The sequence below is a fragment of the Hibiscus syriacus genome, unplaced genomic scaffold (genome assembly GCF_006381635.1).
Source record: "Hibiscus syriacus cultivar Baekdansim isolate YM2019G1 unplaced genomic scaffold, ASM638163v2 tig00005936_pilon, whole genome shotgun sequence".
Classification (NCBI taxonomy): domain Eukaryota; kingdom Viridiplantae; phylum Streptophyta; class Magnoliopsida; order Malvales; family Malvaceae; genus Hibiscus; species Hibiscus syriacus.
In genome coordinates this window covers 480,232-492,147 of record NW_024062072.1, presented here as the reverse complement: position 1 = coordinate 492,147, position 11,916 = coordinate 480,232, and the positions used below count along the sequence as shown (strand labels likewise).

The following is an 11,916-nucleotide window of genomic DNA, read 5'->3' as shown; positions in this document are numbered from 1 at the left end:
AAATGGGAAAATAAATCGTCTTTTACCTTGATTCAAGTTCATCATGAAGTAAAGTAGTTATCGGAGTTGGATCACCGGTTTTTCCCATTCATAAGAGAACAATCGACTTTATCGTAACGCTCATGGAGATCTTACAAGCGGCGACGGTGTACGAAGTAAAATAATCCCAACTGAAAGTTTTTTCGAAACAAAATTGATGATCCATGAGAGAACAATCGTAATTGCAACGATCCTAGTAAGGATGTAGAGGCTCATCAAAGTCATCTCGTTTGCAATCATCGTCAATGAGTCCCAGCTTATTCTTTACAAGAGAGCTAGAAGTATCTATCTAGTTCAAAGATTATAGGTTTCAACACCGGTTAACTGATGGTAAATAAGATCTGAATCCGGCTTATCAGAAGGATGAAAGTAAAGTTTGTGATTAAAGTTAACATTAAAGTAAATATCATAGTGTTTTTACACGCCATGTGTGATATTTAGTAACAATTCTATTACACTTGTCCAAACATGTAGCAAAAGACAGCTTCTGATTAACATGTTATTTTTTTAAGTTGGATCCTTAACAATTTCATTTTGAAAATTTCTTTTCTAGCCCTTGTAATATTGGCTTGGCGAGCACTTTTAGATTTATCTGGCTCTAATCTTTTTACATTTTGTGTACATGAGAAATGAATTCATTTAGGGTATGTTTGTTTGAAGGAACTCATTTCCTGAAAACACTTTTTTCCTTTTTTAGGTGTTTGGTTGAAGAAAATCATAACGGTTAATAGAAAGTTAAATACAATCAAAGGGAAAAGAAACTGAATACCATAAAATAACGAAAAATTATCGGTAAGTCATTTCAATTTCCCATTCTGACGAGTTCTTTCTTTCCCCCAGGTCTCTTACCCTAGACCAACGCTGCTCACCATCTTCAACTCTTCTCACTAGTTTTCTTCCCACTTTTTCTCTTTCTCTTCTCTCATCGAATCTTTTTAGCTATCACTGTCACTCCAACATCTTAAACAAAGGTAAGCTTCACGTGCTTTTCTTAGTTCTTGATCTTTCTCAACATAGGTCTTTGATTTTTTTCCCCTTTAACTCTTTATGTTATTTTTTTATTCTTATAAAAAAATTTATTCCTAACCCTAAAATTTTTTATCCAGCTTTAAAGATTAACACATTATGCTATTTTAGATTTGTAGAAAGTATTCACTGAATTGATTATTCATTGTTATAAGTTGTTTTGTTTAAACTGACCAGCCAAACTATGTCTATTTCCTCTTGCTTTGAGCGACCGGGCATGTACTTCATAGAACAGAAATCCTCTTTAGAAAATTAGTCCCAACTTCCTTATTCTTGTGGAACTCATTCTATTCACAATACTTTCTACACTAAGATTTCTCTTATTCAAATCTATCTTATGAAACTAACTAGTCTTAGGAAGTATTGATAACACGAGATTATGTCTTGCCTGCTAACTTTTTATCAACCATAGCTCTTTGAGCCTTTTATAGTAAGATACTAGAGAAGGAAGAAAACTTATAAGAAGTCATTGTTCTATTTCGTTTTTTTTATTGCATATGGGTTGTTATAGATTTATTTTCGGATAGTTCTCTATTTCTAGCTATTTTAATGGAAACCCTGTGTTAGTGTCGATGTCTTTTAATGTCGGAATTGGTTGAATTGGTTGAACTGTTGAAGTAATAAGTGAAAGTGTTAAAATGTGAAAATGTAGCATATCAACATGTCTTTTTGTGTATTCTAAATAAAATAGTAAGTCATTATTTGATCTTTGATTTTAAATATGCTCATAGTTTGATTGGTTATTGTTGATTCTTATGCTACAACCATTACTATAAAAAAACTAATTAATTTGAATGATAATGTTTTGTACAGGAGAGGTAAAATATTGAATACAACAAAAATATAAAAAGAAAAGAGAAAAAGTATTAACAAACTATTTAAGTAACTTTAAATTTATTATTGATTACTTTAGAAAGCAAACATCCAGATCATTTCCAGTTGGGGGATTGGTATAATGATATATTTTAATGGTGAAAAAGATTGTAAGTAACTTTAAATTTACCGTTGATTACTTTGTATCTTTTTTGTTGCGTGGTATCTATTAAAACAGTCTCTAACAGAGATAAAAATTATAGTTGAGGAGCAAGTGCAATGAGCACAACCCCAACATCAATAGCTGCAAGTAGGTCCGCAAAGATAGTTGTTCTATGGAGATTCCAAATTACATTTTAACTGGATTTGTTGCTTATACTTAAGCTAGCAGTTATAATATTTTGTTCAATCAAGATGGATCAATACAGAAGTTGTTTGTTCTTTTATTCTTTTCTTCGTTAGTCTATTTGTAAGTTTTGAACTTTTGGTCGTTTTGCTCTGTTCATTGAAATTGCTATTTTCTTTAGCTAAAAATGAAGCATGGGAATGACATTGTGTAACACCCTAAATTTGATTAGTTCTAAAGTGTCACATTGGGCTGCCGATGCAACCACTAAAAATTAAAACATGTTTATGTCCATTTGAAAACATAATGAATGGTACCAAAATAGACATAAATGACAATTATAAAAATGCTTTTATAATCCGGAGCTTCATGACACATAATTTAAATCAAATAATACAAATCAAAGTTTGATAATCTAGAAATATAAGTAAGGTTGTATGAATATACATACCCACTAAAGCGATAATACAATACTCTGGCAGGGATACTGGAAGCCCTACTATAACAGTACTCCTCGAATGGCTCAAGCTAATAATCTACGAACGAAAAACATTTGAACAGTGAGCTTACAAAGCCTAACAGTATAATCACTAATCTAGAAAGAATTATGAGTCTCATAAACATAAGTATGCTAAAGACATGATACTAAGTAGTAGGTGCATGCTTGATCATAATTAAGTGCTACATACTTAAGGTTCAACTATTCTATAGCTAAAGTAAGAGTCTCATGCTTCTCTTAATCCTCTGCTAAGGGTATGTCCATTAGTACACCTCTATTGGGTCTCCAACCACAATGACTGTAAATATTGTGCATTATCTAAATGTGACACATAACACACTTCTAGTATCTGGTATCGCATAGCATCAGATACTAGAAAACTGAAGGAATCCTAGTATCACATAGCATCCGTAAAATTCTCACTAAGTTGTTGAATGATGTCCTGGTCTCATATAACATCAGGTAGATCATCAAAGGGGAACATATTATCTCATAGCATCAGTAAAATTCTCGCTCCGCTGAAGCATTACTTCGGCATCATATAGCATGAAGCAAAAATGTATGGATAACTAATGTATTGTACTGATACAACTACACATGTATGACTGAAGGCTCAAAAGCCACACATAACTGACAATGTTCTACTAGGGTAACTACGGTAGCCTAGCTACCCACTAGTATATTGACACAGTTATTATCTCGCTCATTCTCTCATCTAGAACGTTATGCAAGGGTTTATTAGTCCATTACTTCTGTTAATTTATTAAGTTGCTCTATTTTGATCATTTAACACTGAAGGTGTTTTAGTCATCTTTGTCTCTAAGGTCTTTAGGAATTTTATGAAATTACGACTAATGTTGTTACTGTTCATTAGCTGTATTTTTTCTAACTCGACGTTTGACTCGGATTCGTTACTTGGTAACAACACGCTAGTCACTCTTACCACAATTCCCTTCTGTACACCCTTAAATTGGGAGAACAATTTGTTCGTCCTTATCTCACTAACGTTCTTGTAGTAAATGATTTCGTTATTACATAATCTGATTAATTCATCATACAGTTGGTACATCCACTGCAATGATCATTCATTCTTAGTTACTCGATACGTTCTTAGCTAAAGATACTCGGATGTATTACGCGTAATATGATTACTTCGGTCATAACCCACTTCTACGAGTGTTTCTAGGCACTTTTGGCCCTTTATGTCCTTCACAGACTATGTCCCACCATTACGGGTCATCCTTAACTCTTACGAGCCTTAATAAAATCGAATTTAACCATCTAAGATAGGTAGTATCGATACCCTACATGCAATATCGATACCCTCTAGTCAAGTATTGATACCCTCATGAGTATTGGTATCAGAAATAACTTTTGTGTGTCAAAAATCCTCTCGGTATCGATATTGACATCCTCAGTATTGATAATATGGCTATAATATCAATAATGCTCCTTAGATTATCGACACTTCCCTTATAAAATGCTTAGAAATTATCCTAGATCGCCCAATATCGATATTTTCATTTAGTATTGATACTCAAACCCAAAATTATCTTATTTAAGCTAAAAACACTTAAAATCATACTAAAGGTCTTAGTTTGGTATCAATTCATGTACTAAAGCTTAAAAAATTACTCAAGGTCATAAAGTGCCATAAAACACATGCATTACATAAAAAATGTCATATAATCATGAAATTAAGCATAAACCCTAAAATGTAAGCATGCTAGTAGGCAGAGGCATGAACATACAAAAGAACTAACATACAAAGTTGAGGTAGGCATCATGGTAAGGTCGAAGGGTTCTTCACCTCGGGACATACACTCTTCTAGCCTACTTATGATACCATAGGATATATAAAGTTAGGAACTGTATCAGAAACGTACACATGGTCAGCTTACTCCTTAGTGTACTTGGGACATATGCGCCCAACTAGTAACTGAAGTATCTTGGCACTAGCTGAGATATATTATATTCTTATCATATAAGACGATCTTCATACTAGAGTAACTCAGGTGTCCTTGTTGTTTCCCGAGCGTCACACAATGGCTAGTTTTATGTCATTCTTATTTCATATCATTCTTAGTTTTTATTGTATTCATTAGCTATTCTCACTTGTATGTTCTTTAAGAAGTTCTGGTGATACTATCAAAGTTGGATTTTCTTGTTCAATTAAGGACGATGGTACCAATATTAAGTCATTTAGTATCGGTATTGACCTTTTTATATCGATACTCACACTTGATATCGATAATAAATATGTCTACTGGAATATGAGAAAAACTGGTAGTATCGATACTGTAATACCCCAAAATTTAGATATTGACCAAAATGTAAATTTTGAAAGTTTGATGGTTAATGTAGAAAATTGGGAAAAGTTTAAGGAATTAATTGGTGATTTTCCAAAAAAGAATTTTATTTCATAAATGGATTTATTTAATGACCAAATTATAAATTTGGTAAAGTTTGGTGATCAAAGTATAAACTTTGGAAAGTTTAGGGACCAAAATGTAATTTTGGAAAAATTACAAATGGGTCACGAAAATAAAATAAAAATATTATTTCACATTTTTAAAATGTTAGAAATAATATTTAATGGTTTAATTTCATGTTTAATTTGAATTGTTTGATTAAAGTGATTGAATTATAATTTTTGGAAATTGCAAGGGCAAAACGGTAAAGTGGAAAATTAATTTGTTCATTTTTGACTATTAAAAGATGACAAGGTTGAAATTTAATTGAATTTAAAGATGATAAGGATATGTATCTTGGTTTTATGGTAATTATGAGGTTATATTAAGGGTATATTGGTATTTTCTCAAGTTAATGATTAATATGATAATTAAAAGATGATAAACATGATATCAATAAAAAATATCATGCCAAAGTGTTCTTCTCCAGCATATTCACGTGAGGAAGCTTTCAAGGTAAGAAAAATATTATTTTCCATTTTTGAGCTAATTCCTTTGGAATTAGAGTTATGTCGTGAGATAAGAAAGTGATCTAAGTGAAAAACGATATCATTTGGTACCAATATTGCTTTCTAATTTTTGTTGGATTTCAAAGATCCCAAATCTTAGGGTTTATGTTCATGATATGATTCATGAAATTGATGATAAATCTTGATGATTTACATGTTGTAGATTCATATTCAAGTATGAAAGATGATTAGAACATGTTTAATCTTTCTACAACTTGTTCTTTAAATTTCGGTCATGAATGGTTTGAGTGAGAAAAATTATGGAAAATATATATGGGTTGGAAATGATGAAGGAAGTATGCTACAAGCCTTAGAAAAATTGGGGACCATTTCATAAGTTTTGAAAAGTTGGGGAATTCATAAATTTTGGAAAATTGATGGGTTATTTTGAAAGTGTTGTATAATTGATATACTATGCTGGAAATTGTTGTTTGGGAATTAAAATGAGTGTTAGAACGTGAAATATGACTATTTTGGAAGTTTGAAAAGATTTGTGAATTAAGTACAATATTTCCATAGTTGGGGTACTTAAATGTAAGTATGCCTTTGTAAAAGCATTTGAATGGTAATAAATTCAATGCTTGAATTTTTTGTATTAAGAATTTAAGTGATAAAATGGTGAAGGACCATTTTGTGTAAATTGGAAAGGTTGGTTCCAATGTTAAAAGGAATTATTAAGTGTTTAATATTTGGTAGAAATGGAGTTGTTATGGGATATGTTTATGTTAGTATAATACTAACATATGTATTATTATGAATTTGTGAATTATACAGATTATGATTGATTTACGATTGAAGCAAATCAAGAGGGTTTATTGTGGAGCAATAGTGAGGCTCATATTGTGGATTTTATAAAGTGTCAAGGTGAGTGCAATACATGCATGAAATTATACATGGACGTTTTACATCATCAGGAAGACTTGCGATAAGTCAACCTTATTTATATCAACATGATATATGTTATTTTATAACAGCGACATGACATTGAAATATTACGGTATGAAATCAAAACGCATTGATTATGAAAAATGTGATATTTTACCATGAATGTTTTCGGGTATGAACTGTCCAATGTTAAATTTGATAATATACTTTGCCATGGATGGATCGAATAAAGTAGACTATATGCCCAAATAAGTCATTGAGGGACAGGGTATAGTTGGCATGCCATAGAGTATAGCAGCTGCAGGTTTATATTACACTATAGTGTGTAAGGACACTAAGTGTACATGGTGGGCACGACCTTATGAGTAATACACTTCGGTGTATATGGTGGGAACGACCTTATGTAGTACTACGGTGCAAATATTACTCGAATACCCAGGGTCCTCAGGGTTGTATATTGGGCTATATGCTATGGTTTATGGTTTATTGCTTAATAAATGGTAAGCATACAAATAAGCTTACGAGCTTTTGGAATAATGGCAAGTATATGGGTAAAATAAGCTTACGAGCTTATGGATTAAATGGTAAGTATTTTGTATAAAATAAGCTTATGAGCTTATAGAATTTAAATGGTAAGTATTTTGGTAAAATAAGCTTACGAGCTTATGGGATAAATGGTAAAAGATTTTATATTATATTGATCATGGTAAAATATTGGATATATTAGTAAAATGATTTTATGGAACTTTGATTTTGACATTGAAAATCATGCATGAATTGTATTACATTGTTTATCGTCTTAATTGCCTCACTAAGTATATACTTAGCGTGTGATGATTTTCACACATAGGTAAAAAGCCAGTAGTGGAATAAAGAGTTTAAAGCGACATCAAGCATCGAGGTGTATATTTTCAGTATCACTAAGACATCCTAAGATGTAATGTAGACTTAATTAGTGGCATGTAATTATTAATGTTTTATTTGTTTTGTTGAACAAATTTGGAAACAAAATGATAATTTTATGAGTTTTGTATAATGCTGAAATTACTGTAGCAGCTACTGTAGCATATCGATACATAATATTAATTCGAAGTTTTGGTGCATCGATGCACTATTCACGATACTGTAGCGCATCGGTACACTGTTCACTGTTCACAGGTATTGTTCATCACTGTTTACGGTACTGTTCATCACTATTCATAAAAAAATCTTTTGAATTAAATTTGCTATAACAAAATATAAATTATAAGATATGATATTTTTATAATATCAATTACTATTCTAAGGAAATAAATTTTAAATTGTTTCAGAAAAGAAAATGGTTTTAAAAATTCGGGTGACATCTATAATCTGTATATGTATAATTATACGGGTTATAGGTGTTACAGATACCCCTATAGGAATATCGATACTGCTATATTAAGGTGTCGATGCCTCCCTAGGTATCGATACTAAAATTGGTTTCGATGTTTGGAAAAATAATTCAGTTTCGATATTCTTACTTATGGTATCGATACTTCTGTTTTAAATGGTATCAATACTCCCCGTGTACCGATATCAATTTTGGCTACTGGAATTTGTAATATAACTCTTGTATTGATACCACTTCCTTGGGCATCGATACTTGATGAGTATTATTGATACTAATAAGTCAAAAACCCTTTTATTTTGACTATCTAAAGAATATCGGTATTGTTCATCCAGTATTGATACTTGAGCTCAGAAATACTTTGTTTTTACTCGAGAATGACACCCAACTTAACCAATTTGCCACTCTAAGGCCCTTAAAGATATTTAAGTCTTATATAAGATTAAAGAGGTCATAATAGGTCAATTTTCATGTTGAACAACATTATAAGCCTAAATCTATCATGGATGCACTTACATGCTTCATGACTCATACAAACCAACCAAACACATCTAGTGATCTATAAGTGATATAGATGAGTTAGAAATGTGTTACCTAGAATCCTATGGTTTTGAAATGACTCCAGCTCAACCAAGAACTATTTTTCCTTGCCCTTACCCTTAGATCACTCACCAAAGCTTAAATCTACAAACAAACAAAAAATCGAGTTGATTCACTAAGGGTTTTTAAAACCCCACTTATGGCTATCATAGCCAAACATTGATATTTTGGGCTTGAGATGAAGCTCTAGGACGAGGAATTCACTTCTTACCTTAGAAAATTTGGACTAAGCTTTCAAGGCTACAAAGTTGTTACCTTTTTCAAGATACAATGGAAAATAATGGAGAAAGACAAAAAATGAGGAAAATGAGATATGAGAGATTAGCATTCCTCTTTGTCTCCGGCGTGTGACCTCATCAACCATTATGGAAATTCATCCTTTGAGATAAACCATGGGATAATCACTAGGGGTGTTTAAAAATATCTGACTCGGTTGACCCAACCCGCTAACCCGCCGACCTAGTTAAAAAATATCATGTATTTATATTGAAAATACCCAATTTTTCGGGTCGATTACCCGGTATTTCAGGTACACCCCTAATAATCACCTCCTTATCCTCCTTTTGTCACCAATTCAAAATCTTCCTTTTAAAAACTATTTGGGCTCACAACAAGCCCAAATCAATTTAAACTTGGGCTAACACATTCCACAAATGTTTTTTTCAAAATCTTCTCGAGTTAGCCCGAAACTAACAACTCGTGATTCAATGCGTTACATAAAAAACAAGACCCTTAGAATATTTTTACGATAATTATAATTAATTTTAAATTAACTAAATTATATATGAAAATATCAAAATTATAAGAACGAGTAAATCTTTAAAAACTCCATTTATTTCTTGTACACCATATGAACTGATTTTGTTTTCAACTTTTCTTTTTCAAAATTCACAAAAATCAACATCAGTCCACAACGTTAACAGATCAAAACAATCACAAGCTAACAAAAAACCAACCACACATTAGCTTTATTTGTTCTTTCTGTGTCGATATTCACTTCAACACTAATTAAATTCAGCACCCACACCAAGGTCAACCTTCATATAAAAGACACGTCCTTTGCTTAAAACAATAAAAAGAAGCTCGTTTCTTCATAGATTGCATCACCATTTATATTCTTTTAAATATATAAATGTAATGATGAATCATAATTCAGAGCTTTAGTGGAGACATAGGAACAAATTAAAGTGACAGCATCCTCAACAAGATCCACCACCATATATTATTATTCTTATGTATGAAAGGGAAAACTTTTCTGGTAAATCAAGTATAAAAACATATAAAAAATCAACACTTGCATGATTCAAATCCCACCAAATCCACAATCTCCAACTCTATTCTTTTTTATGTTTTTGTGTGAACAAAGTCTTCTTGCAAAACCAAAAACAATGAATCCTATGTTGTCTTCTAGCATAACCAGTCCACTAATCAATCTTCTATACATATAGTCAGATTTGGGTAGTGAACAGGGATCTAAATAACAATTCGCAATTAAAATAGCGTCATTTTATAATAGTAATGATGTTGTCCAAAATTATTATGGGATGACATGATACTCGTAACCGTAATGATCGCAATAACATTTGTTAATCGCTACAAACGTAATCAAAAATGACCATAAGGTAATTTAAATCTCTAGTGGTGAGGTACTAAGATGACTCCAGGATCATAGTTGCTGGGACATCACTGATGTTTTGTCTATGGTTGTGATCTCCTTCGTATGTTACAATCAACATCGTCGGATCGTCTAATGCTCGCTCGACGTGTTTCCTGGCAGGGCAGCCTCGGACGCTGCTACACTTGTAATACCCCCTGAAAAAATTGAACAAAGAAACGAGTTAGGGAAACTCGGGGATTGAGTTAAGTTGGCTCACCAACACCTAACACATGAGCTAATATCACACCTTGGATGAGGAGAACCCTTGATTGGTTTCTGGCCATATTTTCTCCAGGAATAATCATCAGGAATATCCGCCGTTTTATCGCTGATTGCAGGAACTCTAATCACTTTCTTCACTCTTAATTTCCTAAGTAACAAATAAAATCAATCAAAAGGTTGAAACTTTATGATCCGATCGATTAAACAAAACCATCCAAATTAGATCAAGAGAAGAAAAAACCAACCTTTTCTTGGAGCAATGGCAACGACCGGATGCGGATCCACACTTGAGAGCGGCAGTACCCATGGAATCGCACTTCCTTTTCGAAGACAATGGAGGCTTACCAGATGAATGGACATGGGAAGAGAAAGACAAAGGAGGAAATCTATGAACTGGTTGTGTCGGATGAACTGGATTAAAGGCAGACACTTTAACTTTGGTTTCTTCAATCTTCTGCGGAGATTGTTGGGAATCAAATTGGTCTCGTCGGAGAGGAGTAAGAGGCGCACGTCTGAACCGAGCATGGCCTGTTCTGGGACGACCTAGCAAAGAAATAACTTTCTTGAAAGAACTTACACTCTTATCTGTAACAGCTTGGATCACGATACTCGGCTCTGAATCTGAAGAAGAAGAAGAAGACGCTTTAAAAGAATCATCATGGTTGTAAAGATGCTGAGCTTTGGACATCAATTTTATGAATTCCTCAACGCCTTGGATCCCAGCAGTTGCAGCTTCTGCAAAACTATTCCCATCACCATATCCCATCATCAATTTCACCGCCATTTTGTTCATCCAAAGTTGAAATCCTCAATTTTGGTTTTATAGAACAATAAATGGACTTGTAATAATATGAAAATGAAAACTCAGAAAAGCAAAGCCAATGGATTTGGGCATCGATCGGCTCACTGACATTTCTAATCTTTCATATATTCCCGTCAAACTACCATCCATTAAATTGGTTCCACGTATTCAAGAATTGTCAGCACATTGACCAACACGCTTTGAGAATAAATATGAAGTCCCTCGGCAATGGGATATACCGGTTTCCAAGACCGTGTCGAAATGAAGATAGGAGGCAAAAAGCAGAAGGTCAAAAGGTTGTATTAGGTGGTAGAGATGACATTTAACAGCTTTTAATGCAAAAATAAATCATGTGTGGGACCAACGAAAAAGATCTCCACTTATTTTACCGGTAACCGGAAACCGCGTCAAAATTGTTTCTCACACTTCACATGGGATTCTTTCTTCAAAATTCAATTACACCATTAAACTATTTTGATATTGAATTAGTTTTTTTAACTACATAAATACCCACTAATATTTGAGTAAATTTTAATTTTTATCATTGAAATTTTAAAAATAATAAATTGATTAATTAATGTTATCGATTAATAATAAATGATCAACCTTCGTTAACGATCGATACTAGAAGTGATGAGATGCTGATGTCACCTGTTATATAACTTGACATCATTTTTT

General features: G+C 32.7%; 1 protein-coding gene across 1 annotated transcript; it reads right to left on the bottom strand.

The window, feature by feature from the left end:
- Nucleotides 1-10,041: 10,041 nt before the first annotated feature.
- LOC120200273 (probable WRKY transcription factor 15) lies at nucleotides 10,042-11,220 on the bottom strand. The gene is made up of 3 exons (XM_039201160.1): nucleotides 10,682-11,220; nucleotides 10,462-10,584; nucleotides 10,042-10,369 (listed from the first exon to the last, which is right to left on the bottom strand). Exons 1-3 carry the CDS (start codon nucleotides 11,218-11,220, stop codon nucleotides 10,207-10,209), a joined length of 825 nt encoding a protein of 274 aa, XP_039057091.1. The 3' UTR covers nucleotides 10,042-10,206.
- Between the last annotated feature and the right edge of the window lie 696 nt (nucleotides 11,221-11,916).